The 23,889-nt window shown below is 29.0% G+C and overlaps 2 protein-coding genes and 1 long non-coding RNA gene across 4 annotated transcripts in view; all 3 read left to right on the top strand.

The window, feature by feature from the left end:
* The window catches only part of LOC136078133 (uncharacterized), a 2,046-nt gene extending 707 nt beyond the window's left edge, over positions 1–1,339 (top strand). The window contains exons 2-4 of one of the 2 annotated variants that reach the window (XR_010637556.1): positions 212–306; positions 431–595; positions 862–1,337. This is a non-coding gene — a long non-coding RNA (uncharacterized LOC136078133). Of the gene's footprint in view, positions 1–211; positions 596–861 lie in introns of both variants that reach the window. The other variant, XR_010637555.1, reaches the window with a different exon arrangement.
* An 18,017-nt stretch (positions 1,340–19,356) lies between these two features.
* LOC136078666 (uncharacterized) lies at positions 19,357–20,082 on the top strand. Its single transcript, XM_065794450.1, has one exon. It carries the CDS (start codon positions 19,357–19,359, stop codon positions 20,080–20,082), a length of 726 nt encoding a protein of 241 aa, XP_065650522.1.
* A 1,656-nt stretch (positions 20,083–21,738) lies between these two features.
* On the top strand, positions 21,739–23,322 carry LOC100214687 (general transcription factor IIE subunit 1). The gene has a single exon (XM_065793149.1). The coding sequence runs from the start codon at positions 21,837–21,839 to the stop codon at positions 23,061–23,063; it is 1,227 nt and encodes a 408-aa protein (XP_065649221.1). The 5' UTR covers positions 21,739–21,836; the 3' UTR covers positions 23,064–23,322.
* The last annotated feature ends 567 nt before the right edge of the window (positions 23,323–23,889 follow it).

The raw sequence follows: 23,889 nt of genomic DNA on the forward strand, positions 1-23,889 counted from the left end.
CTAAAATAATCTTACTAATTCTACTAAAAGTCAACTACTAAGTTTTTCACATGTTCAACGAAAAAGAGAATGAGAAAAAATATTAATGCTGGTACAACTGTTAATGAAAATACTTGTATTGAAACTCTAGTTATTTATCTTTAACTTAAAAAAATTTAAAATGACACTAATATTTCTGGTAAATTTTGTTTTTGCAAATTTTATCTTTTAGGAGTTTTACTGTTATCACATAATCTAGATGAAGGCAATATATTTATAGAAGGCTTCAGAAACTTAATGAAGATAATAATATTAATGTTGATTAAGGTAGGTGACTATTAATGAACAGGGGGCATATGTGCATTTGGTTTTTTTAAATATTATGTATAACTTATATTTATATTTATTACCTATATTTGAGTGTATATTAGTCTAATTTATCTTAAAACAGGATATTTGCACTTTAACAAGCAAAAAACTTAAATGAGATGGTTTCGAATCAACCTTTAAAGATTTCTATATTTATAAGCAAAAATCAATTAAGAGAGGATTTACATCCTGGTACAAATGCTAATGAAAATACTTGTGAATACTCGGGCTTCTGGGTCTTTCCAAAGTAATAAATTATTTGCATTTAATTTAAAAGTTTATAATAGTTAAAAAGTACAATAGTATATTTGATGAATTATGTTTCTTAATGGTTACACAAACAATTCTGATCAATAAGGAAAAAATCAATTTTACTCTTCCATCGAATCATCACTCTGGTTTTTTCAAACAGCATTTTTTATAGTGCATTTATTTAGGTACAATACAAAACAATAGACTAAGATAATCATTTATTTTGTTATTATTATAAAACTTGTTTTTTTTTTTAAATAGATTAAGGCGAATCATCAAAAACCATTACCAATACAGATCGACCAAAAAATCAGACAAACGAAACCTCTCCCATGGATGATGCTATGTTCTAGCGTTAAATGATTGACACACCATTACATAAAAAGAAATTTGGACTACTGCAATAGTTTTTAGATAAAGATTTGAGTGAAATTAAATTTGAACAGGTTACCTCAATTGAGGAATTAGTAAAGTTCGAGACCCGACTTTTAGGAAAAATTAAAAAGAACATTCGATGCTACTGGAATTGTTTGTAAAAATACGAAAGCGTATTGTTATACGATTTTAGATTTTATACTGACGGAAGAGGCGATCAATCGAAATTAAATATTATGTATGGTACCATGTGCCAAGCGTCTTTTATTAGCTTATTTTTAATGATTTGGTTTTTTATTTCTTTGTTTATTTTTTCTTCATAGTATTATTGTAAATTAATTTACCTTAAAAAACAAAAATAAAACAACAAAATTGTCGTAAATATAATGTAGTATATATAAAAAAAGGTTTACATGTTTAAAGTTATAAACGTGTCTAACAAAACCTACGTAATTTTGGTTTATCATTAAACCGTGCTGAACAGCTGTTAGTTCAGGCATAAGTTTGGAAAACTTATGCCTGAACTAACTAAAGGCATTAAATAAAGTTTCCGTTTGGAAACTTTATTTAATGCCATAAGTCCGTTTTAAACTACAAAAAACACGAATTTAAAACCTCTTAAAACACGAGTTTAAAACCTCAAAAACACGTATTTAAAACATAAAAAAACTCGTCTTTGAAACCTTAGAAAACCCGTGTAAAACTCCAGTTAAACTTCCCGTGAAATCCACGTGTTTTTGGTTTACGCCTGGATCGTAACAAACACGTGTTTATACGGGTTTTAATTCCGAGATTAAAACCAGATGTGCCGTCTGGGTACTTCATTAATTATACGTATTTGATTCATAAAACGTAATTAAATATATTAATTACTCCGCGTTTCGCAAGTTTTTTCCCGTTAAGAACTGTTTCGTAGTAACCAGACTAGTCTATGGATAGACTTACAACACAGACATAGACAATTCTGTATGTTGTAATGGACACAACTAATGTTTAATTTTTTGTCCTTGTTGTGTCTATCAAATTTTTGATGGTGTCCTAAGATTGCTCAGTTAAAAAATAATTTTCACTTCATAAGTCTACAAAGCATAATTTTTTGTCTATTTGGTGTCTATGATTTTGTCTAAATTTAATTGATTTCATAAAACCAGAAATCTTTCATTATCGTATTATTTGAAGATTGTTATGTAGTAAATTTATAATATTAAAAAAATATTGAAATGACATCAAAACTCCAAATGACGATAATTGCCCATGATTAATTATTGTTTAAAACTTGCGTACATATTCATCAATAAAATGAAAGTAAAAAACATTTTTCTTTTTCACTATTGTTTTATTCACAAACCTAAATAAATTTTAACACCTATTGGAATCTTCTACTTACTAATCCACATTTTATATAGGACAACTCCTTGATCACATATTTTTAAAATAATTTTATTGAAGGTGATAAAGATTTTAGTGACTAAGGAAAATTTTTTAAATGATAAACTTACCTTCAACTTTTTTGAAGTAATCCCAAACTGGAGAGGGCATTTTAAAAATAAATTTTCACGCACATTCACTGAGAATTGAAAAACAACTGAACTGAGTAATTAATGAACTTCAATTGAGCACAAAATAGTCCATTTTGAGGTTTTTAAATAGACATTAACTTTTTAATCAACAGCACACGCTGGACAAAAAATTAAAAAATGAACTTCTGTTAGAAAAATTGTATTTTTAATTTTGTGCTCGTTTTCAGTTTTTGAAACGATGCTGCAGTGAAAATTTAATTACTCGTTATAAGTCCAAATTATATATAAAATAGATCTTCTATACCTCATTAAAAAATCGAGATTGTTCATTTAGTGTCCGTTTTTAAAATGATTGTCTAGAAAGACAAACATTTTTTATAGACAATTCATTTTTGATAGTTGTAATTAAAATTGTTGCAATTAGTGCTTTGTCGAAGTCTATTTTTGTCCTTTTATAATAAGTCCATTAGAGATTGTCTGGTTGCTACTGTTTCGCAAGTTGCGGTGCAAAATAGTTTCTTTTTGAAAGAAATTTTGTTTTTTATCATTATTTTAATAATTTAAACCTTAACATGCTAATATATCGAAATATTGAAAATAAAATTTTATTATAAACATTTGGGTATATAAAAATATTATTTTTTACAATTATATCCGTTTGGCCAACAAGCTTTCTTTGAAGACTTTAAAACGTCTTTTACCGAAAGAGCTCGTTTCGCCAGTGCGACTTCCGTAATGGCTACTTTTGCATGTAGCAAAATAGTTTTATTTTGTAATTCAACTAGCGAAAGGCTACATTTCGTAAGCAGCATAGCCGTCTTTACTTTTAGTATAGACGGCCATGGTAAGAAGCATTTGAAAAATGAACATTGACAGTTTTTGTTTTTTTTTCAACAAAGTTGGCTACGGAGGTAGACACAATGTGTATAACCTTCGACTGGAAATAAAAATGTAAAACTTTTGTGATAATAGACTAATATTTTTTACAATATTGGTTAATAAAGAGATATTGCACCAATATTGTGTGAGGAATTCTTATAAGTTTCCCTGAGAAACTAATGATTTTACTCGTTTATTTAATGTTATATTATTATCATCTGACTGCGAATATTATTTACAAATATCAACCGTAATATATATATATTACGGTTGATATTTGTATACAATTCACAAACACAACATAGATTACATTAATACCCGTAAATGAGGTAGTGTAACTTCCTAAACCTACCAGAAGACCACATCATTATAAATCCATTAAGTTTAATATTCAAAGACAACCGCTAATTATTTTCTTATCGCATGCATGTACTCACTCGCCCATTTTTTTCTCAAATGGTCTCTACAAATTTTTACAAACTTAATTTTTCTTGTTATACAATTCTCTTTTGTTATTGAATCAATGTCTTCTTCATGCGGTATCGCAAGTTTTCCTCTCATCAGCCAGTAAAAAAGCTGTCTACCTTAAACCTTGTCGTGATCTTTCGGCAGAAATCTTTCAGAGGGTTTTAAAAGAGTTCGTTGCAAGAAAAGGACCACTTTAGATAACGATTAGTGATAACGCAAAAATATTTGCAGCAACAGGAAACTGATTACGTACGTTTATGAGGAACGAAAGTTGCGTAAACTGTTTAGAAAAGCAAGTCATAAAAGGAAGGTTTAATCTATCAAGAGCTAATATTTGGTTGTTGAACTGGTTACCTTGGTAACAAGGTGGTCTATTATTGTTTATAGAGCACTCCACTTCCAACAACACTTCCTTTAATTCATTAAAATTTAGTATACCTTTTCCAATTGTTTTTGATAAACTTTTCTTCATTATTACAATTATTTTTCAAAGCTCTTGATAGATTAAACCTCCATTTTATTACTTGTTTGCTAAAGAGTTTGCGAGACTTTCGTTTCTTATAAACGTAGGTAATCAGTTACCTGTTTCTACAAATATTTTTGCGTTATCAATAATCATTATCTAAGATGGTTCTTTTCTTGTAATGAACTCTTTTAAAACCCTCTGAAAGTGTTCTGCCAATAGATCATGAAAAAGTTTAAGGTCGACAGCTCTTTTACTGGCGCATGTAAACAGTGCAACGTAACATTTTCCAACTGATACATCTGGCTCTTTTTTTTTTAGTGGACCGGCAAAATCGACACTAGTAACTACAAACAGTACTATATCGTCATTTCTAAAGCGTGGTAACAAATCTCTTGTTAGTGGTAGCTGTGGTTGCACTCTCTGTACCTTTTACACAAATTACATTCACGAATTACCGTTTTTACGGCAACTCTCAAATTTGGTATCCAAAGTTTTTTTCTTATGCTACTCATGATATCTTCTACTCCTTCGTGTAGCGCTTTCGTGTAATGATCCTCAATTACGCGTTGAGTTTGTTGAAATCCTTTCGGTATAAATTTTAAATTATGCCCGGAAACTCTTCCGTGACATCTTCAAAGTTGTTTTTTATCCTGCTTTAGTTCCACATTAAATTTTTATACGCTAGTTTCTTGTTGTGGCTAAATATTTGCCATTTCCGCTTTTATAATCTCTTCAGCCCTTATTGGTCCAGCTACTTTTTTTTACTACGGCATTTGTGAATTAACCTCTATGAAAAAGAAATAACCCTTAAAATCCTCCAAAACGTAAATTCACATGATGTATACGGCGTTTCAACTAATCCTGATTGGTCTGGCCATCTTTCTATGCGTTTCAACCAAATCGAGCCGTTAAACCACAAGCTTGACAAACCACAAGGTTTAACAAATAAAGTACCACATTACTATTGACCCAATTATATACCTTGCAAATGTTATACTTTATTAATGTATTCACAATATGATTCATTCACTTGCTTAAGGTATGTGGTGCTAGTAACTCCACTCTCAGAATACTGATATCCTTTAATTCAATTTTGCTATAAGCATTGAGTATTTTGATTACTCAACAGTTTACGTTATAGAAAGCACTACTTGTTAGGTTACAATCATATAATATACAATATTGATTATACATCAGTTAATAAGAAGAAGAGTTCTTATTGCTAAATACAGGGCAGACTAACAAACGCTTATAGAAGAGAGCATGGCTAGCATGCAATGCAGGGTGGGAATACTTATAAACCAATAATTTATTCGTGGGAGGTTGAATAGACTTGAACAACAAGTAAATTGCTGGTTTTTGAATTTTGGTAACTTATAACTGTGAATAAACACGCACACACGGCTAGTTTACTCGCATCCGCAAATCCATGAAGCTCTGCTTCAATAATTCTTCTAAATATCACGCTGCGCGGATATCTGGAAGAACTTTTTTTTTCTTTTTTCTGACAGATTTGTATTTTTAAATCTTTTTTTTTTTTTTTTTTTTGACTTTTGGCGACTATTTATATTTTTAAAATACTATATATTCCTTATATATACTATTTCTATTTCTAAATATAAAATCTTCTTTTTTGACTAATTGCGAATATTTGTCCGTTTAATAATATATGTTCTTTTTTCTCTATTTGTATTTTTAAATATTATATCTTCTTTTTTACTATTTTTTTGCTAAATTTTTTACTTGATTTATTTACCATATTTTACTATTATTGTTATGATTTGTCGGGGCTCTATTTTTTTTATTTTTTTATTTTAGGTGCCCCAAGAAGTCCTAACGGTCTTGTCACAGAGCACCGCGGAAATGCATTTAACCAGGAAGTTCACGCCTCCTTCCTTACCGTGACGCGAAAATATGTCCAGAGCTCGTTTCGAACCTGGATCGAATCTATGAAAAGATTATGTTGTTATTTTGCCATCCATATCTCCTTTGAGTCTCTGTCTGTTTATTATTTATATATTAAATATATAAATAATAAACAGACAGGAACTCAAAGAAAAAAATTTGACATTTTTTTTTTTAATGATTTTTATATTTTGCTGTTTATATAAACTACAGTTCCTTTCACAAAAAATAAGATTTAATCACAAGTTTTGTAATTAAATTTTATTTTTTGTGAAAGGAACTGTAGTTTATATAAACAGTAAAATATAAAGATTATAAAAAAAAAATGTCAGATTTTGTATGAGAATGTCAAATATTAGTGGCTGCAGTGATGGTCCCACTTCCAGGCAATTGTTTAATGAACGCCTTTTCGAGCTGAACAATCATGAAACAGCCCTCATTTTTGTTGAATCAGCATTTTCTTTGGTTACCGCTTCGATAAGGAATGTAGTGAGTGATCTCTCCCGTAGGTATTTCTGGTATTATTTCCAATATTTCTTCATTGATCTGTTTCATCATTATGTTATTATACTCTTCTAGTTAACTAAGTTTTTCCAAACGAGTTGTTGTTGTTTTTAATCGTTTAATAGCCAGATCTCTGTTGTCTGGCAGTCTGACAACATCCTTTTTCCAAAGCATCTTTGTTTCATAATAACATTTGTTGGTTTGGAGCAGTTTTTTGCTAAAATCTCAGTGGAAATTATTTTACTGTTTATGTCTGATAATCCAAATACTTTTAGACTACACGCTTGCTTGAACTCCTCACAACGATTATTCAATAAGAAAGTCTTTTCAACAACTTAACTTAATTGTATGTCTCTCAGCCCGAGTCCATCCCATCAAAGTTAATTCCGCTCCTGGGTCTGTATTTGGATATGCCAAAAACCCAAAAAAAATGTTGCGTTTGGTTTGATCGTTTAGACCGTTTATGTTGCAGATTAAAATATTAATAGCCATAATAGAGAGGATCAGTTTAAAAGTTTAAAATCAAGTATAAATATTACAAGTATTTCAAGAAGAAGTCATTACAGCTTAGTCTCTAGTAATAAAATACAACCAATTCATTTTATGCAAATGCGGAAGTTTTCTACAGCAGATTCTACAAAGTATTTTTTGACAACTAGTTCTTTTTAAAACCTTAGCCAAAATTGTACTGTTCTTTGAAACTTTGAAGTAGCAAATCTTGTCTTACTTTATTTGACTGGTTTCTCTTTTATCAATGATGTTATAATGTTTAAGCATGTATCCCACTACATTACTAAACTAAATATTCTATTATGGCATGTGGTAAAGTTTTTGATGTCTCTTATCCTACGATTAGTTTTAGTTCTAATATGTCTAATTTGTATCATGAGCAGTGTTTGTTGTATTTTCTTGCTGCTAAATGTGCATGAACGTCTAACACTGTATGTACAAGTTCGTAAATTTCATATCGCAAAAAAAAAACTGAAAGCTTTAAAGATTTAAAAAATGTAAACAGAATCGATATATAAAGAACATTAATTATTAAATACCCTCAATTTCGGAACGAGGACATTAAAGAGAAAGTAAGATGACTTGAACCTACTAAAATTTGTATAGCCACTTATTTAAAAAAAATATTATTTGTATATTATTAACTCCTGAAATAGTAAAATAAATACTTAATGTATGTTTAATAATTTTATGGTGTGGTAACTTTATAATAAAATAGCAATACAAGATTGATTAATAAAAATAATATAATATAACTGTCTTTTCAATTTTAAAATATTAACGACACCATTATTATTTTACACATATTTTATAAAAAAAGATATTTTGTTTTAAACAAATCTAATAACATTATCTTGTAAATAATACAAACAATTTTTACTTGCTTAAAGTTTTTTTTTTTTTTTTCGACATGGCTTAATATTATATCACTACCACTTTATATCACTCATGTAGCTAAATGTATTGCATTTGTATTATTATTGAAGATAAAGTTGTTAAAAGATGGGTTAATCTTGCAAGTACCAAGCGATTGTTCGTGTCAAAAATGATTTTCAAAAAAGCTATTCCATAGTGTAATAAAGTAAAAACTTATTACTTAGGCGGCAAGTTTAATATTTTTTAATAAATATTGTCAACCTTACATGCTCAATGTAAGGTTGACAACAATGTTATCAACTTTATATGCTCAAAAATATATTTAAGTAAACTACCCTGTGGGAAATCGGCTAACGATTAGTTAGCTATAATCGTAACGATAAAGACAACGATTTGGCCACAAGGATCGGTACCTTACTTAAGTTAGCAAAAAGCTATCGATATTTGTAAAGATAAAGACAGCGATTTGGCTACGAGGACAGCTAGTTTAACAAGCTAAAAACCCACTGGCTATTGTAGTTAGCGATATATCGTCATAAAACTGCTGTCTAAAAATTTCCTATCGGGTATGAAAGCCACATTCACTGTCTTCATAGAATATTAAGCATTATGGTTCCACTGTATAAACATACCATCCTCCTACATATAACTTTTTTATTTGTATGCCTTAAGTTGGATAAATCATATTTAAAAAAGACATAAACAAGTTGTTTTACTTTAATGTGGTGGATCAGGTATAAATGAATCGTTTAAAATGCATTTTCAACTACTTGGAATTTGCAGAAATTTCATTGCAAGTTACAAGCAACAACTTTTAAGTTATCTCTTGTAAGTTAAGTTGGTGTTAAGTTTACAAATTTTGATTGCTTTCTAAAATAAAAGAAACGTTCGTCATGCAGTAGGAGTAGTTGCGATTTAGTCAGCAAGATTAGTTAAGTATGTCATCATACACTGTGAAAGGCTTTGAAATTAGAGAACTATCATGAACTGTCTTATTTTAGTTAAAGATAACCTTAGATTTTTTGTTGTTTCTCTTGAAAAAACCTCATAAAAGGTGAGTTATTATCTTTCTGCATTCAACATAATCGATACTAAATCATTGCTTAAACTTATAATCAAGATAGATATTGAAATAGAATTCTGTAACTTAACTTAATACACTGTAATTTTAAAATAGAATTCTGTAATCTTTTTTTATACACTGTGCTTTTTTTGTAAATTATATCCTGTTTGATTATGAGCTTTAGTGATGCAATTTTCGGAAGTAGACTTTTTTTCATCAAGTGTAATTTTTTTATTTGCTATTATATACTTTGCAATACAGCATAATAAAGACAAAAAATTATATTCAAGCTTTTTAATTTCAGTTTAAGGAGCTTTGATATACTAGCTTTTTTTATTCAAATTTATTAAAATCTTCATTTTGAAATAATTATTTTTTACTTAACAAGTATTTTACTTAATACAGTGAAATCCCGATATCTCGATCCCCTGATAACTTCCAATAACTCGAACTACTTTGAGTTCCCCTTGAACCCTCACTAATACTTTCACATAAAAACAACTTGATAACTCGAACCACCCGTTAACTCGAACCATTTTATCTGTTCCCATCGCTAATATTTTTCAGATAACTTGAATTTTTTTATAATTTTAGAACAAAATATGAAAAAAACCGCAATGAAGCCTTTCTTTGCAATGTTAACGACAATATAGTTTGATTAACTTTATAGTATAAGTTATACTAACGTGCGTTGCAATATTATAATGAGATTTGTTGTGTTTACATTTTATTATGGCTACTGTCGCTGTAAAAAGAAAAGTGAGCACAAAATCAGTTAAAGAAAAGTAAGCAGCTTTATGGGAAATTGGAGAAGGATTTTCAAAGTCTCAGGTTGCTATGAAATATGGCATTCCGAATAATACGCTGTCAACATGGATTAAAAATAAAGAAAAAAATTTCGAGTGTATGAAGACGCGAGGGAACAAGTCAAAACGTATGAGAATCAAAGAAGAAACATTTTCAAATTTAGATAATCTTTTTTTTTAAATGGCTTTTAAATATAAGGAGTAGAAACGTGGCAGAATCAGCAAAAATTCTTAAAACAAAAGCCAGAGTTGAAACTTGTTGAAAAAATTAATATAAATGGATTTCAAGCGTCTGATTGTTGGCTTGATCGTTGAAAAACAAATATCTTTCTTTCAAGATTGTCTTCATATTATTTTGGTTAAAATAACCAAAATAATATGTAGACAGCAATGTTAGGCATCATTTTATTTAAACAGAGATTTAAAAATATGTAAAAATAAAGTAAAATCATCTAAAAGACTTATGTTTCGCATTTGACATATAGTTTTCTATTTTAAATGTATAAACTTCTACCTTAAAAGGTAGAAAATTATACCTCTAAAGATATTTTTACTTTAGAAGATAGAAAATTATACCTTACTAAAGGTATATCAAATATCCTTCTCTACGGTAGAACATCAATAAATAATGTGCAAAAAATGATTCTCGAACCTCCAAGGGACCTAGAAAATAGTTCGAGTTAGCGAATGGTCGAGTTATCGGGACATTCTATTACACGAACTTTTGCAGATAAGTAAAAATAATTCGAGTTAACAAAAGTTTTGACCTCAAAGGTAAACATAATACATTATAAATTCAAAAATGTTCTAATCCCACTCTGTCTTAGTTTTGGAGAAACGTCTCTATCAAATTTAATCGAGACTGCATTGAGCTTTTGTTGCAAATCTTCACCCGTAAGACTGAAGGACATATAGTCATACAACACTTGTTGCGCCTTCCGAATATCACTACTTTTGGGCAAACTGGATCGATTGCATTATCATCATCATTACCTTCCTCGTCATTAGCATCATGTTCATTCGCTGCATTTTTAACTTCTTCTATCAACTATTCATCTGTAAGTAAAGGTTCTGTGCTAATTAAGTTTTGCAAAAATATCATCTTATCTCAATCTCAAAAATATCATAAATCTGCAAAAATAACATCTTCAGCTGTTGTACCTGGAGGGTTAAAATTATCAAGTTTTTCTATTTGATTTTAAACCTCTTTAAAGCGGATGTCATCTTCATCCGAATGGGCAGATTTCTGCCGATCTTCGGAAATTACTGCTTTTGCAAAACAATTAACGATGGTAGAGGTTTTCACTTTTTGCCATGCAAGATCATTTTCATTGCATCTAGAATCGAAAAAGTAGGAAGATCTTTTCTTTTATCGATAGCTACGACCAACCTTTGCAATGCCAAATATTTGTAATAAAAGATTTTCAAAGAGCGTATAACTCCCTGATCACTTGGTTGAAGTTTAGACGTGGTATTCAGTTGTAAAAAAAATGAGCCTATTTTTAATATCTTCAGCCCTTCAATCAAAAACCGGATTGTTCCAGGCAAATTGAAAATAGCAAAAATTGTACCTATATTTAAAGGTACATTTGCAATAAGCAATTATAGACCAATCTTATTTCTCCCTATATTTTCTAAACTCCTTAAAAGAATAGTTTACAACAGACTGTATAAATATTTAATAGAACACAGAATCTTAAATAAAAATCAATACGGATTTCAAAAGCAACATTCAACGGAACATGCTACCCTAGATCTTATTAAAAACATTAGCACTTCCTTTAATGATGAGAAATTTGTGTTAGTTGTCTTAATTGATCTTACAAAGACGAAGAATAATATTTTATAAAGACAAGCTTTACTATAAATTCCTTAAAAGCTAATCTTAAAAAACTCGTCTTAGATACAAGCATTATATGGAAATTTTTTATTATTTTATGAGTAATTCATATATCAAAAATAGGTCCAAAAAAAATCCATAACTTAAATATTTAAGCAAGCATGTATGTATGTATATATATATATATATATATATATATATATATATATATATATATATATATATATATATATATATATATATATATATATATATATATATATATATATATATGTCGTTAGGAAAGTTCGTAAAACTTCATCTGTAAAGATACAATGAGACAGGAAATATTTAAATATTTATATATCAATTTAAACTGTGTTTAATTATGAACATTTTAAGTACTTGTTGAAAAATTTTGAATGTTTATTAAAAAAGTTATTTAAATTTTATTATATACGTTAAAAAAAAAAAATTTTTAATGGAAAAATTTGAATATCGAGCATATATTAAAACCCGTGCTTTACTTGGAGTTTCAGCACAAGCCATATCCGATGAGATGGTTTTAGTTCATGGTAACCAAGCTCCAAAATATAGTACAGTTGCCAAGTGGGCTACTTTATTTAAAGATGGTAGAGAGAGTCTCGAAGATGATCCTCGCTTAGGGCACCCTCGAACCACGTATACAGCTGAGAATATTGAACGTGTGGAGCCATTATTGAAGAAAATCCGCATGCAACACATGATATAATTGAAGCCCTGACATCAATTAATCGTTTTACAATTAACAAAATCATTCACAACGGACTTCAAAAAAGAAAACTAACATCACGTTGGATACCCCACGAGTTAACCGATCAAAATTGCAAGAATGGAGTTGAGGCATGTAAGGAAAATTTAGCCCTTTTCAGAAACGGCCCATGGAGACTATGTGATATTATTACAGGGGATGAGTCGTGGTTTTATTTGAGACAAGTTGGACACAAGTCGGCTTATGCTAGTTGGAAGTTGTCGCATCTTACTATAGTCCAAGAACTATAGTAAGATGCGACAGGTTTTAGCCAAAAAACATGTTCTACATCTTCTTCAAAACAACAGGTGATGTTCATTTGGGTTATGTTGAAAAAAGAAGGCACCATTACTAGCGAATATTATATAAAAAATTGTTTGAAACCTCTTATATGCGAAATAAATAAGCAAAGACCTAAAACAGGCACTCAAAATTTCAAATTTCTCCATAATAACGCTCGATCCCATGTGACTGAAACCGTCACAAATTGTCTAAACCAAGCTGGAATTACAATAATTCGCCACCCACCATACTCACCAGACTTAGCTCCATCCGATTATTGGCTATTGGACTTAATAAAAAAAAATCTTGATGACGATACCGACGTCGAAAGTCAAAAAACTCGCATAACGAAGCTACTTCAAAGTATACCCAAAGAAGAGTATAAAAAAACGTTTGACAAATGGCTTGGAAGGATGCAACTTTTTATAGATAACGATGGACATTATTTTGAACATTTAATAAAATAAAATTTAAAAAAACTCTTCTTTTTTTTTTTAATAGGGGAGTTCTACAAACTTTCCTAACGACCTAAGTATATATTAACAAATCTATCTGTCCCATGAACAATCAGTGCTTGTCGAAGAACATCGTTTATCAAGCCACCGTGTCGTCAAATAAACCTGACTACAAAGAAAAAGTATACTTTAGATTATGTGAAACTCCATTCAAATTTCGGTATGCTAATTACCTTAAATCTTTTAACCTTAATAAATATAAAAATGATACCGAGTTGTCCAAGGAAAATTGGGACATAAAAGACAAAATGTTTACACCCTTAAATAAGTGGAAAATTGTAAAACGTTGCAATCCTTATAACACTTCGTCAAAAATTTGCAATATTAGCTTATATGAAAAATTCTTTATTTTAGCACATAAAGGTGATAACTTGTTAAATAAACGAAATGAGTTGATTTCAAAATGCAGGCCCAAGTATAAATAACTCCTATCTTTTTTTGACACCGGTGATTACATCAAAAAGTAATTTACTTTTACATGTAAGTAAGTCACATGAAAAAGCTGTTTACTTTTACATTTAAAAGTCAATTACTTTTGAAAATTACATTACATTATATAAAAGTTCCTCAAACTGTTATAATCAAAAAAATTTAAAAAAATTTAAAAAAATTATATTAAAAAGTAAATTGCATATGAAAATAAATTACGTAAAAGTAATATGCTACCAAATGTAAATTAAATTTACAAATAAAATAATATTTTTTAAGTAGGAATTTTTTATATTAAAAGTAATAACAAATCTTTATTAAAAATAAATTATATAAAATAAAATTTAAATTACATAAGCTTACATTTTACATAATTTGTAAAGAAAATTAAAAGTATTTTATATAAAGTAAGTAAATAAATTTATATTTTACAATAACTTTGACAGGATCTTGTACAAAAGTAGTGTAAAAAGTAAAATTTTAAGTCTCTAACATTTAGTTTATCGCAACATTTGATTTGCGCGGTTTTAGGTATTTCTTCCCTGTAAAGTTTGAAAACCTCAATAATAGGTTTTCTCCCATGATTAAAGCCCTCTCTAGTTCCGGTCCATGATAGTTTTAGCTATAATAAACATTCTCTGAATCAAACCATCTCAAAAATGTTCACTCTCTGGCCAACCTTTCAAAAGGTCTGGAATTTAAACAAAGCTGAAACAACGCAGTTAGCAGAAGGCGCATACACTCATGGGAGACTCGGAAAGGGCAGTTTATTTGAAAGGAAAATAATTGGCATAATAGTTAGTTCTTTTCAACAGGCCTTTTGCGTAAATGTATTTATTATTAAAAAACTAGGGAGAGAAAGTTTAAACATGTCCTGAATTATGGGGGCTATAACACCATGCCCTGAAATTAAGGAGCCCCGAACTTTTTAAGTGACGCTTTATTTTGATTAGATAGAGTAGATTAAGAAATAATCTTAATCTACGCATCCAGTCATTGGAGCCTGGAAAAAAAAATACCCTAAAACATTTACCATCCCTACCCCAAACGTGAGGGTAACAAATTAGCAAATTTTATTTTTTTTATTTTCTTACACTAAATTTAAGTCAACAGGTTTTAAAATTTAAAATTTAAAGGTTATGGTTATATAAAGTTTACACCCAAACCGAATAAGGTGGATGTTTCAACATTTTCCTAAACATTATAATGTGATATAAACAAGAACATACTTAAGTTTGGCACTTAAGTATATTTTATTTATCAAAAGTTTTATTAACCAAAATCATTGGTTTTTCATAATTATAATAATATTACATCTCAAAATTTACGCAAGTAGACATCATTATATTATTTGCTACCATGAAGTTTTTAAATGAGTTTAATATGGTTTTTAACAACACATTAAAAGACCTTACTTGTATGTAACTATTAATAATGCTATTAGATAAAGAAGCTGTTCATTAAGTAATTCTAATCGGTTTGGTGATAAAAAGAATCGCCGCATTTTCAAATTATGAAACCTTTTTACATTGCTTTTCACGTGATATAATACCACGCAATACTTGGATTTAAATCAATTTAAAATTAAATCTTGTATTTTGTTTAACTTATATTTTCATGGATAATATTTTTTAAACCATTTTATTTATATGTTAAAAAAATAAAATTAATCTGTTATTTATGCAATATTTCTTCTGCTTTAGTATGTTTTTTTAGATAATGATTTCTCTTTTTCTAAAACAACATGCTAAAACAGGAGAATTTGGTATTTCAGCTACACATATATTAATTTTTTAGATATATTACCAAAATATAAAAAACTATAATTGTCAACTAAAATAAACTTATTAAACTCAAACTTACGAAAAACACATGATCATCAATTTTTAATGACGAGTTTTTAATGACTTTATTATGTACGGATATTTAGAGGCTCGGCAATAAGATTATTTTGTCTTCTTCTTGCCCCCGCCATTCGTATATTTTACAAAAGAAAAGTAATAATTTCTAACGGCAAACTTAGAAAAACAAAAAATTATAAAAATTAAAAATCAACCACTACATAAAAGAATGTCTTTTTGTAATATATTTAAAACAAAAATCAATGACGAAATTAAATTTAAAAAAAATTAATTTGATAATTATCAAATAAATAATAATAAAAGAATATATAATATATAATAAAAATAAAAGAATAATTAGAACAATATTATAATATTGTTTGAAAAATACAAATGATCTTTAGACCAAAGTCACCTATAAAAACTTAACTTTCTTCGTTATTCTTCAACAAATTTTAAGTCCGCGTCATTTGATTAATTATTCACGAAAAAAGAGTTAAATTAATTTTCGCTCCAAACTTTAGAATGAAGAACAGAATTTGATTGTCAGACGAACTTATAACTTAATTAAAGATAATATTTTAAATCTCCTAAATGATTGGGGAGGTTGCTCAAAATTTATATGATCATAGTTTTTGAACACGAAGAGATTATTGCATGACATTAGAGACTTGTTAATGAACTTAAATTTAGCTTAAAACGTTAAAAAAATGTACCTATATGTAAAAGTTATAAACTCATTGCTCTCACACTAATGGCACGAAATGCTATTAGTGTGAGAGTGATGAAAATAGCAATGAAATGGGAAGTTAACATTTTAGGGGTTTATTGTTAACAGATGCTGATTATCGCAATACTTTTGAAAAGTTTTACATAAACATGAATATATAAATGTTTAGAGTTTGCTACATGTCGTAACATAAAGTTAAATTCTCAAACAAAAACAAAAAGCATGCTACGGGCCTAATTTTAAATATGTGATTGAAATCTGGTTGTTTAAATATTGTGATTTGCACTTTTGTTAACTTTTTTACTTTAAATTTTTGAAAATTTTAAAGTAAAAAAACAAAAATTTACTGAAATAAAAAGAACTTGAAGTTATTTCATCTGTATGATAAAATAACATCAAGACACTTTTCTTCACAACCGACCATATAATTTTAAATTCGAAAGCGTGCTTTTTTGTACCATCCTTCTATATTCGCTATATTTTAAATAAATTAAAATAAGCTGTTGTTGTGGTTACGAAAAGTTACAAACTTTTTTTAAGTTAATTACTTTTACTTTTACTTTTTTAACTTTAACTTTTTTTTAATTAATCTTGATGTTATTTAAAATCATTTAAACATTTAATCTTGATGTTATTTACATCAGTAATTTAAAAGTTTTTTTAAAAGACTGTCTGGTTTATTGTTCTTGCATTGGAAATGGCTCTGCATTTTGCAATTTTATTTTAAGTTTTGTATTTTGGCTTCTTTAATTCAGCGTGGTTGTTGTTAAAAACCCAATCTAACTAAAATAAAGTTATTTCTGGAAATGACTAACTAGAATAATTGTTAGATAATAGAATAGTAAAGGAGTAATTGTTGTCTGGAATAGACTAAATGAAATTAGTTCATTCCAGACAACAGTTTTACAAATAGCTATTAGTAAATAAACTTAAGAAAAAAAAAATAAAGTTCAGAGCTCTAGCTAGTGTGGAGGGTAGCCTGGAACGTTTGAAAAAAAATACAAGTTTATCTTAAAGCACTATTTTAATTGAATAAGATTTTATTTTTCTAATCATCCTTGTGCGGGTGGGACATTAACGCAACAAAAAGGAGGTTATTAGGGTGCCCACAACCTATAGTAGAAAATTGAACAGCTTTCCTAACCATCTCTTTTCAAATAGATTATATATGATAAAACGCAACAAAAGAATATAACTGATGAACACTCCTTTAATCATATAAATTATATCAGATACTTTAAATGACTTATAATTTTTTGAAAACTGTTTTAGCAGTCGATGTCCTTGCGGACACCAAAAATGTTATACTGTGTCATACTACCATTAAAAAATACTTGATTGAAAAGGCAAATACAAAGAAAAAGAACTGGAGAAAAAGCGCGCTCTAACGAACAGTGACTTAGTCAAGGTTTGCACATGCATGAAATACCCATAGCTCAGAAATTATGCCCCTTCCACCCCCCCCCCCCCCCGTTCCCTCCTCGTCAAAGTTTCATTATGGCCACGAACCTATTTCTGCTCAACAAAAAAAGCAGCCCCTATTTGCACTTATGCGGCGGGAAGGCCGTCTCTACACTACTGGTGTACCCGCATGTTGACTAGATTTGCCCCTAATTATAGTAGAACTACCCTTTATGATATACGTAAAAAAGATCCTTTTCCAATGCCCCACCACAAACACAGCCCACATACATCACAGTATTACCTGAAGTATTATCTAAAAGTGCCCTCAAACAGGCAATGGATTTGAATACGCTACCTATCTCAAAATTTATGTTAAATCAACATGAAATGACTGTTTTTTGAGACAGTAAATAATATAACTTACATTTTACTTACTTACAAAATAAAGTATAAAATTTCAATTTTATATTTTACTTTGTAAGTAAGTAAAATGTTTTTGCATACTTTTAGATCATTGGTCTGCAAAATTTAACAGAATTAGGAGTTGGGTTTGCCCAAAACACATCCTCGTCATATGCTTGAAGTCTAAAGGGTACAATTGTAACAGAAAAAAGCGAATTGTCTGATGAACTTTCAAATTAATTATTGAACTTTTGATTGAATTGGGAAAAATTACTGGCTCCATTAAATCCCCAATTTACAACAAAAATCAACTCAATTGAGTTCTTTTTTTTATTAGTAATTTTAGATATAATTTGCGCTTCTCGTTCTATTATTCTATTATCATTCTATTATTCTTTGAACAGTATGTATTAGAAGGTTTTGTAATGGCACAATTGCCTCCTTATCAGAGATGTCAATATTTAGTCTACACTTTTTTTTAGATTCCAGAAAATCGCTGTAAAGTGGATAAATATCTGCGCCTCTCCTTTACTTTCCTATCTTATTGCCATGTACTTAGATTTAGTAAAATCATAATTTAATAGAAAAGCAAGGTCCTCTTCTGTAAATTTTTTTTTTCATTTCTTTGTCAATGTTTTTATTGATATTAAATGCCAGTTGTTGATCTTGCAGAATGCACATGAAACTTTTTCTAAGTTCTAATTACCTAACGGGTGATGCGGAAGTTATCGGACAAATCCTAATTTCATTATTTGAGCATAATAATTAGTTTTTGTGGTTTTATGCGTAGGCATAAACGTTCTATAAAATATAAACTTTATTATTTGAAACACAATTATTTAAAATGAGGTTAAATGCAGCAGAACGAAAATCTTTTCGAAAGCGACTAAAAATGTTTTTGGTAAATAAACCTAATATAAAAAAAAATAAAATCATAAATCATTTTGAAAAGGAAGGATTTGCTTGAAGTACAATATATGATAACCTAAAAAGACTTGAAACTGTTCCATCGTTTTCTGATAGAAAGTACCCTGGTCGTCTGACATCCTGGACTAGAGAAAAGAAAGCCGAATTAGCAAGACTTGTCAACAATCGAAAAGGGGTCAGTCAGAGAAAAATAGGTATTAAAATTCGGTGTAAATCAATCAACAATTGGTCGTCAGTTAAAAAAAATGAATATTAAATATAGAAAACGTGAAAAGACTTCAAAATACACTATAGAACAACAAATAAAGGCAAAGAAAAGAAGCAGGAAACTAGTTAACCAACTCTATAACACAAAATCGCTTCTAGTCATCGATGACGAAAAATACTTTTGTTTTGCAGGGGACAACATGGCTGTAAATTCTGGATGCTACACAAACAACAAAAAGACATGCCCAGAAAGTGTTCGTATTATAGGAAAAGAGAAATTTCCAAAACAATTATTAATGTGGATAGCCATATCTGACCGTGGTATGTCCGAGCCATTGTTTCGCACTTCCAAGGCTGTAGCGACCAATTCATCAATCTATATTAATGAATGTTTAGAAAAACGACTTCTTCCATTTATTCACAAGTATCATGGAGACTTTAACTATTTATTTTGGCCAGATTTAGCAAGTTCTCATTATTCTAAAGATTCTCTAAATTGGATGGACCAATATGTCTATTACGTTGATAAAGAATCCAATCCCCCAAATGTGCCTCAAGCACGACCAATTGAAAATTTTTGGGGACATTTGGCACAGAAGGTTTACAAGGGAGATTGGCAAATTTCAACAGAGCAAGTTTTGATTGATCGCATTAAACTAAAACTACGAGAAATTGATTTAAACTTTTTACAGTCACATATGAATGGCGTCAGAGCAAAATTGAGATCAATTGCAGATGGTGGTGTTTTTTCATATAAAAAATAATATATTTTTATTAAAAGATAAAGGCTTTATTTAAAAAAAATATAATAGTAGTTTATTTTTTTATTTATAAATAAGTTATTGACGTTTTTATTTTGTCCGATAACTTCCGCATCACCCGTTATTTGTTCGAGTGTGTATCTTGTTGTTTCTAGAATATACTTTGTATCATATTCAACTTTTTAAGACAGATTAGAAATTGCTCTTCTTTTAGCTTGCTTTCTTTTGTCTTTAAAAGTCAATTTCTGCCCCCTTTCTTTAACTCTGGCGTTTCTACTACGTTTGAGAGTTTCCAGATAAATTCTTTAAATTCAAAATTACTAACATGTACTAAGCAGGAAATTGACTTTCTATGAAATTTATATTCTGAGTATCGAACATCCTTTATTTTTTGTTTATACGTGGTTTGTAATGTTAATAATTTTTTTTCTAATTCTTTTTTCTTGAGCACCTTCAATTTTTATAACATTCTTCTTCTCCAAAAATTTTAAACATTCCGACATTTTAATAACATCACCAGTCACAAAAGAAACAAAATCTTTATCCTTTAACTTCATTTAAGACAATTTGTACTCTATTATTTATTTACATAATTTTAAATCAACAAAAAGATTTTTTGTAAATTCTTTTAACTTGCAGAAGATTTTGTGTTTATATTAATTTAAAGGAAGTATTTCGACTTTATATTAATAGTAGGTCTTAAAGTTACCACAAATACATATTTTTATGACAATATTATGCAATTTGTTGAAAATGACTGTCATGTTTTCTGTAAAAAAACAAAACAAAGGAATTTAAGTAAAAACATTTTAAAATTGAAAATAGTTTTTCTTGGGCGGGTCCGGCGGCATCAAAACCTATATTGGATTAAAAGAAGTAAGGTCGAAGTTTATCCATACGTATTCAGATTTTTTCAGAAACATACAATTTAATAAAAGTCACATTCAAGTATGCTATTATTTCCTACTCTAAAAAGTTATCTTTCTCTGCATTTTTACGGCATGAAATGTAATTTTATAAAATATTTTACATTAAACTCTAAAAGCCTGCTTAATATTCTTCCGATTAATGTATTTTACATGGAAAATCACAGGTGTGGTTTAAGAAGTAAAATAAAAATTCAAAATTATTGCTTTTCCACAATAATTGTTCTTTTAAATAAAAACAAATAAACAAACTTTTAAATAAAAATAAATAAATAAAAAGTATAAATGACTTTTTAGACTAAAAACCCATATTTAAATTATGTGCATTTAAATCTTTCTGTTTCTATAGCCGTTCGATATATTTCAGCTTAATAGTATTTATAACAATCACATATAAATTTATTTATACTCAAATAAAAAAAACTTTTATGTGGTCCTTAAAAAACGTATTAGCAAAAAAGTTTGCATTGGGGTCGTCCACAAATTACGTCACAAAATTTATGACAGTTTTAGACGTCCCCCCCCCCCTCCTTCCTCCTCCCCCTCGTCTTAGCTTTGTTACTATATAGTAAAAAGTTCTGTATGAGTCGTCACAAACCCACTAACCCCTCTATCTCCCCCCTTTCCTTTAAGCGTGACGTAATTAATGGACGACCCCATTCCCAAATGAAAGCTACCGGTATGCAGTTCGTATTTTACCGACAACCGACTACTTTTAAACTAATACAACGGACCTTACGAAGCAACATAACCAGTGGCAATTTCCTAATTATATCGCAAAATATAAAATAATTTTAATGAATTTTTTTAATTTGAACATAAGTAGAAAAAATGAATAACGAGCAAATGAAAATTGAAGAGCCAGATTTACTGACAGAAGTACCACCTATCCTAAAGAGATTAGCTAAAACAGTTGCATATGCTCTTTACGAGCCTGAACAAATAGTTACTATAAACATATTAACAAAATATCCGTGTATTGATGAAGACACACTTATGGAAAAACTTCAATTTGATAAAAGGCAATTAAGACAAGTTCTCGGACGACTAAAAAACGATAAATTAGTAAAGCAAAGAGTTGTTAAAGAAAAACAGCAAGACACTGGTGTTTTAAATGTGTATAATTTCTATTTTATTAATTACAATTTGTTTGTTAACGTAGTAAAATATAGATTAGATCACATGCGAAAAAAACTAGAAAATGAAGAACAACAAGCAAAGAATCGCCCATCATTCCAGTGCGAGCAGTGCAGTAAAACATTTAGTGATTTAGAGGTTGATCGTTTGCTTGATTTTTCCACTGGCTTGTTTAAGTGCACTTTTTGTAATGGTCTTGTTGAAGAGGATGTTAGTTATATAAAAAATTATAGTAGCAGTTCATCTTTAGCAAAATTTAATGAACAACTAGAAACTATTTTTAAGTTACTTCGACAATGTGAAAATATAAACCTTGCACCTGAAGTATTGGAGCCTACTCCTTCAACTGCTGCATTAAAGATGTCATCGTCAGCAAAGTCACATTCACATTCAAAATCTGGTTGGTCTAATGATCGTAAATCAATTGATATATACAATCAAAAAATACAGATAAATGTTGGTGCGGAAGTTGAGCAAGCTGAAGCAAAAGTCATAAAAGAACTTCCTGTATGGCTATCACAAAGCACTGTTTTCGAAGAAAAATCAAACGAGAATTTTTTTACCAACACTTCTGATATCAAAGCCAATATCGATAAAAGTAATGGAGTAACAGAAGATCATGAAATAATGTCAGATTTACTTGTTTATGAATCTTCTAGTAAAAAACCAAGGTTAGAAAGCCCTGCTGAGGTTGCAGCACATGAAAGTTCAGATAGTGAGCCTGATTCAGATATTTTTAGTGATGTCTTAACAAAAGATGTTAAAAAAAGTGAGGAGGAAGATGGCGAGGTTACTGTTCGAGTTGGAGAGCTAAAAATTCCACTTTCTGAAGTTAATGATGATATTATTTCTAAAATGTCTGACGGTGAGCGAGATATTTATTATAAACTATACAATGAGGCATATGAACAATTTTATTGATTGTTTTTAAAATTATTGAATTTAAAACAATTTTACATAAAATAATGTGCTACTTTAAAAGTCTCTGCTATTCAACAAGAATTATTATACAAAGTTAAAGAATAATAGAATATTGTTATAAATGTCAAGTTAATGCACCATTTTTGATTAATTGTAGATATTTCTAGGATTTTTTAATCTACTTTAAAAATTTATATTTATAAATTCTTTACAGTCTAAAATGTAATTTTAACTCTTGACTTGAAAAACTTTTAAACTATTTTTTTTTTTTATTCATCCACGAGGTGTATTTTATTTGTATTTATTTATTAAAAAAGTTATCGGCGTTAATGCCAACAATCAGTATTTGTGTAAACTTTTTTTTTTTGTGCAAAATTTTAAAGAGTATTTTTATAGTATTTGCATACCTGCAATAAAAAATGTCGGTTTTTTAAATAAATTTTTGATTCTGTTTAAGGAGTCCTGGGGAATACTCATAAAATTGAATTTCATCTGGTAATTGCAGTTTTATTTAAAATTTTATAGTTTTAATACTCTCAGGTGCTTTATATAAGACAAGGTAGAATAAAAGATGAGAATTTTTGAGTAAAGCAGACAACCATTGCTGTCAAAAAAGAGATGTTTTACTCAATTATTTTGAAACTAAAAGAGAAAAACAGGTTAAGCGATGCTAAGGTACGTTAATATATACACTTAAGACATTTTAAATTCATTATAAATATATATATCTATAAAAAATTCTTCAAAATACTCCAGGTAATGAAATTTTTATAGTTGCTTGTATTCATCTCACTCTTTCATTTTTACACTTAAAGATGTGAACCAA

Source organism: Hydra vulgaris, chromosome 03 (genome assembly GCF_038396675.1).
Source record: "Hydra vulgaris chromosome 03, alternate assembly HydraT2T_AEP".
NCBI classification, from domain to species: domain Eukaryota; kingdom Metazoa; phylum Cnidaria; class Hydrozoa; order Anthoathecata; family Hydridae; genus Hydra; species Hydra vulgaris.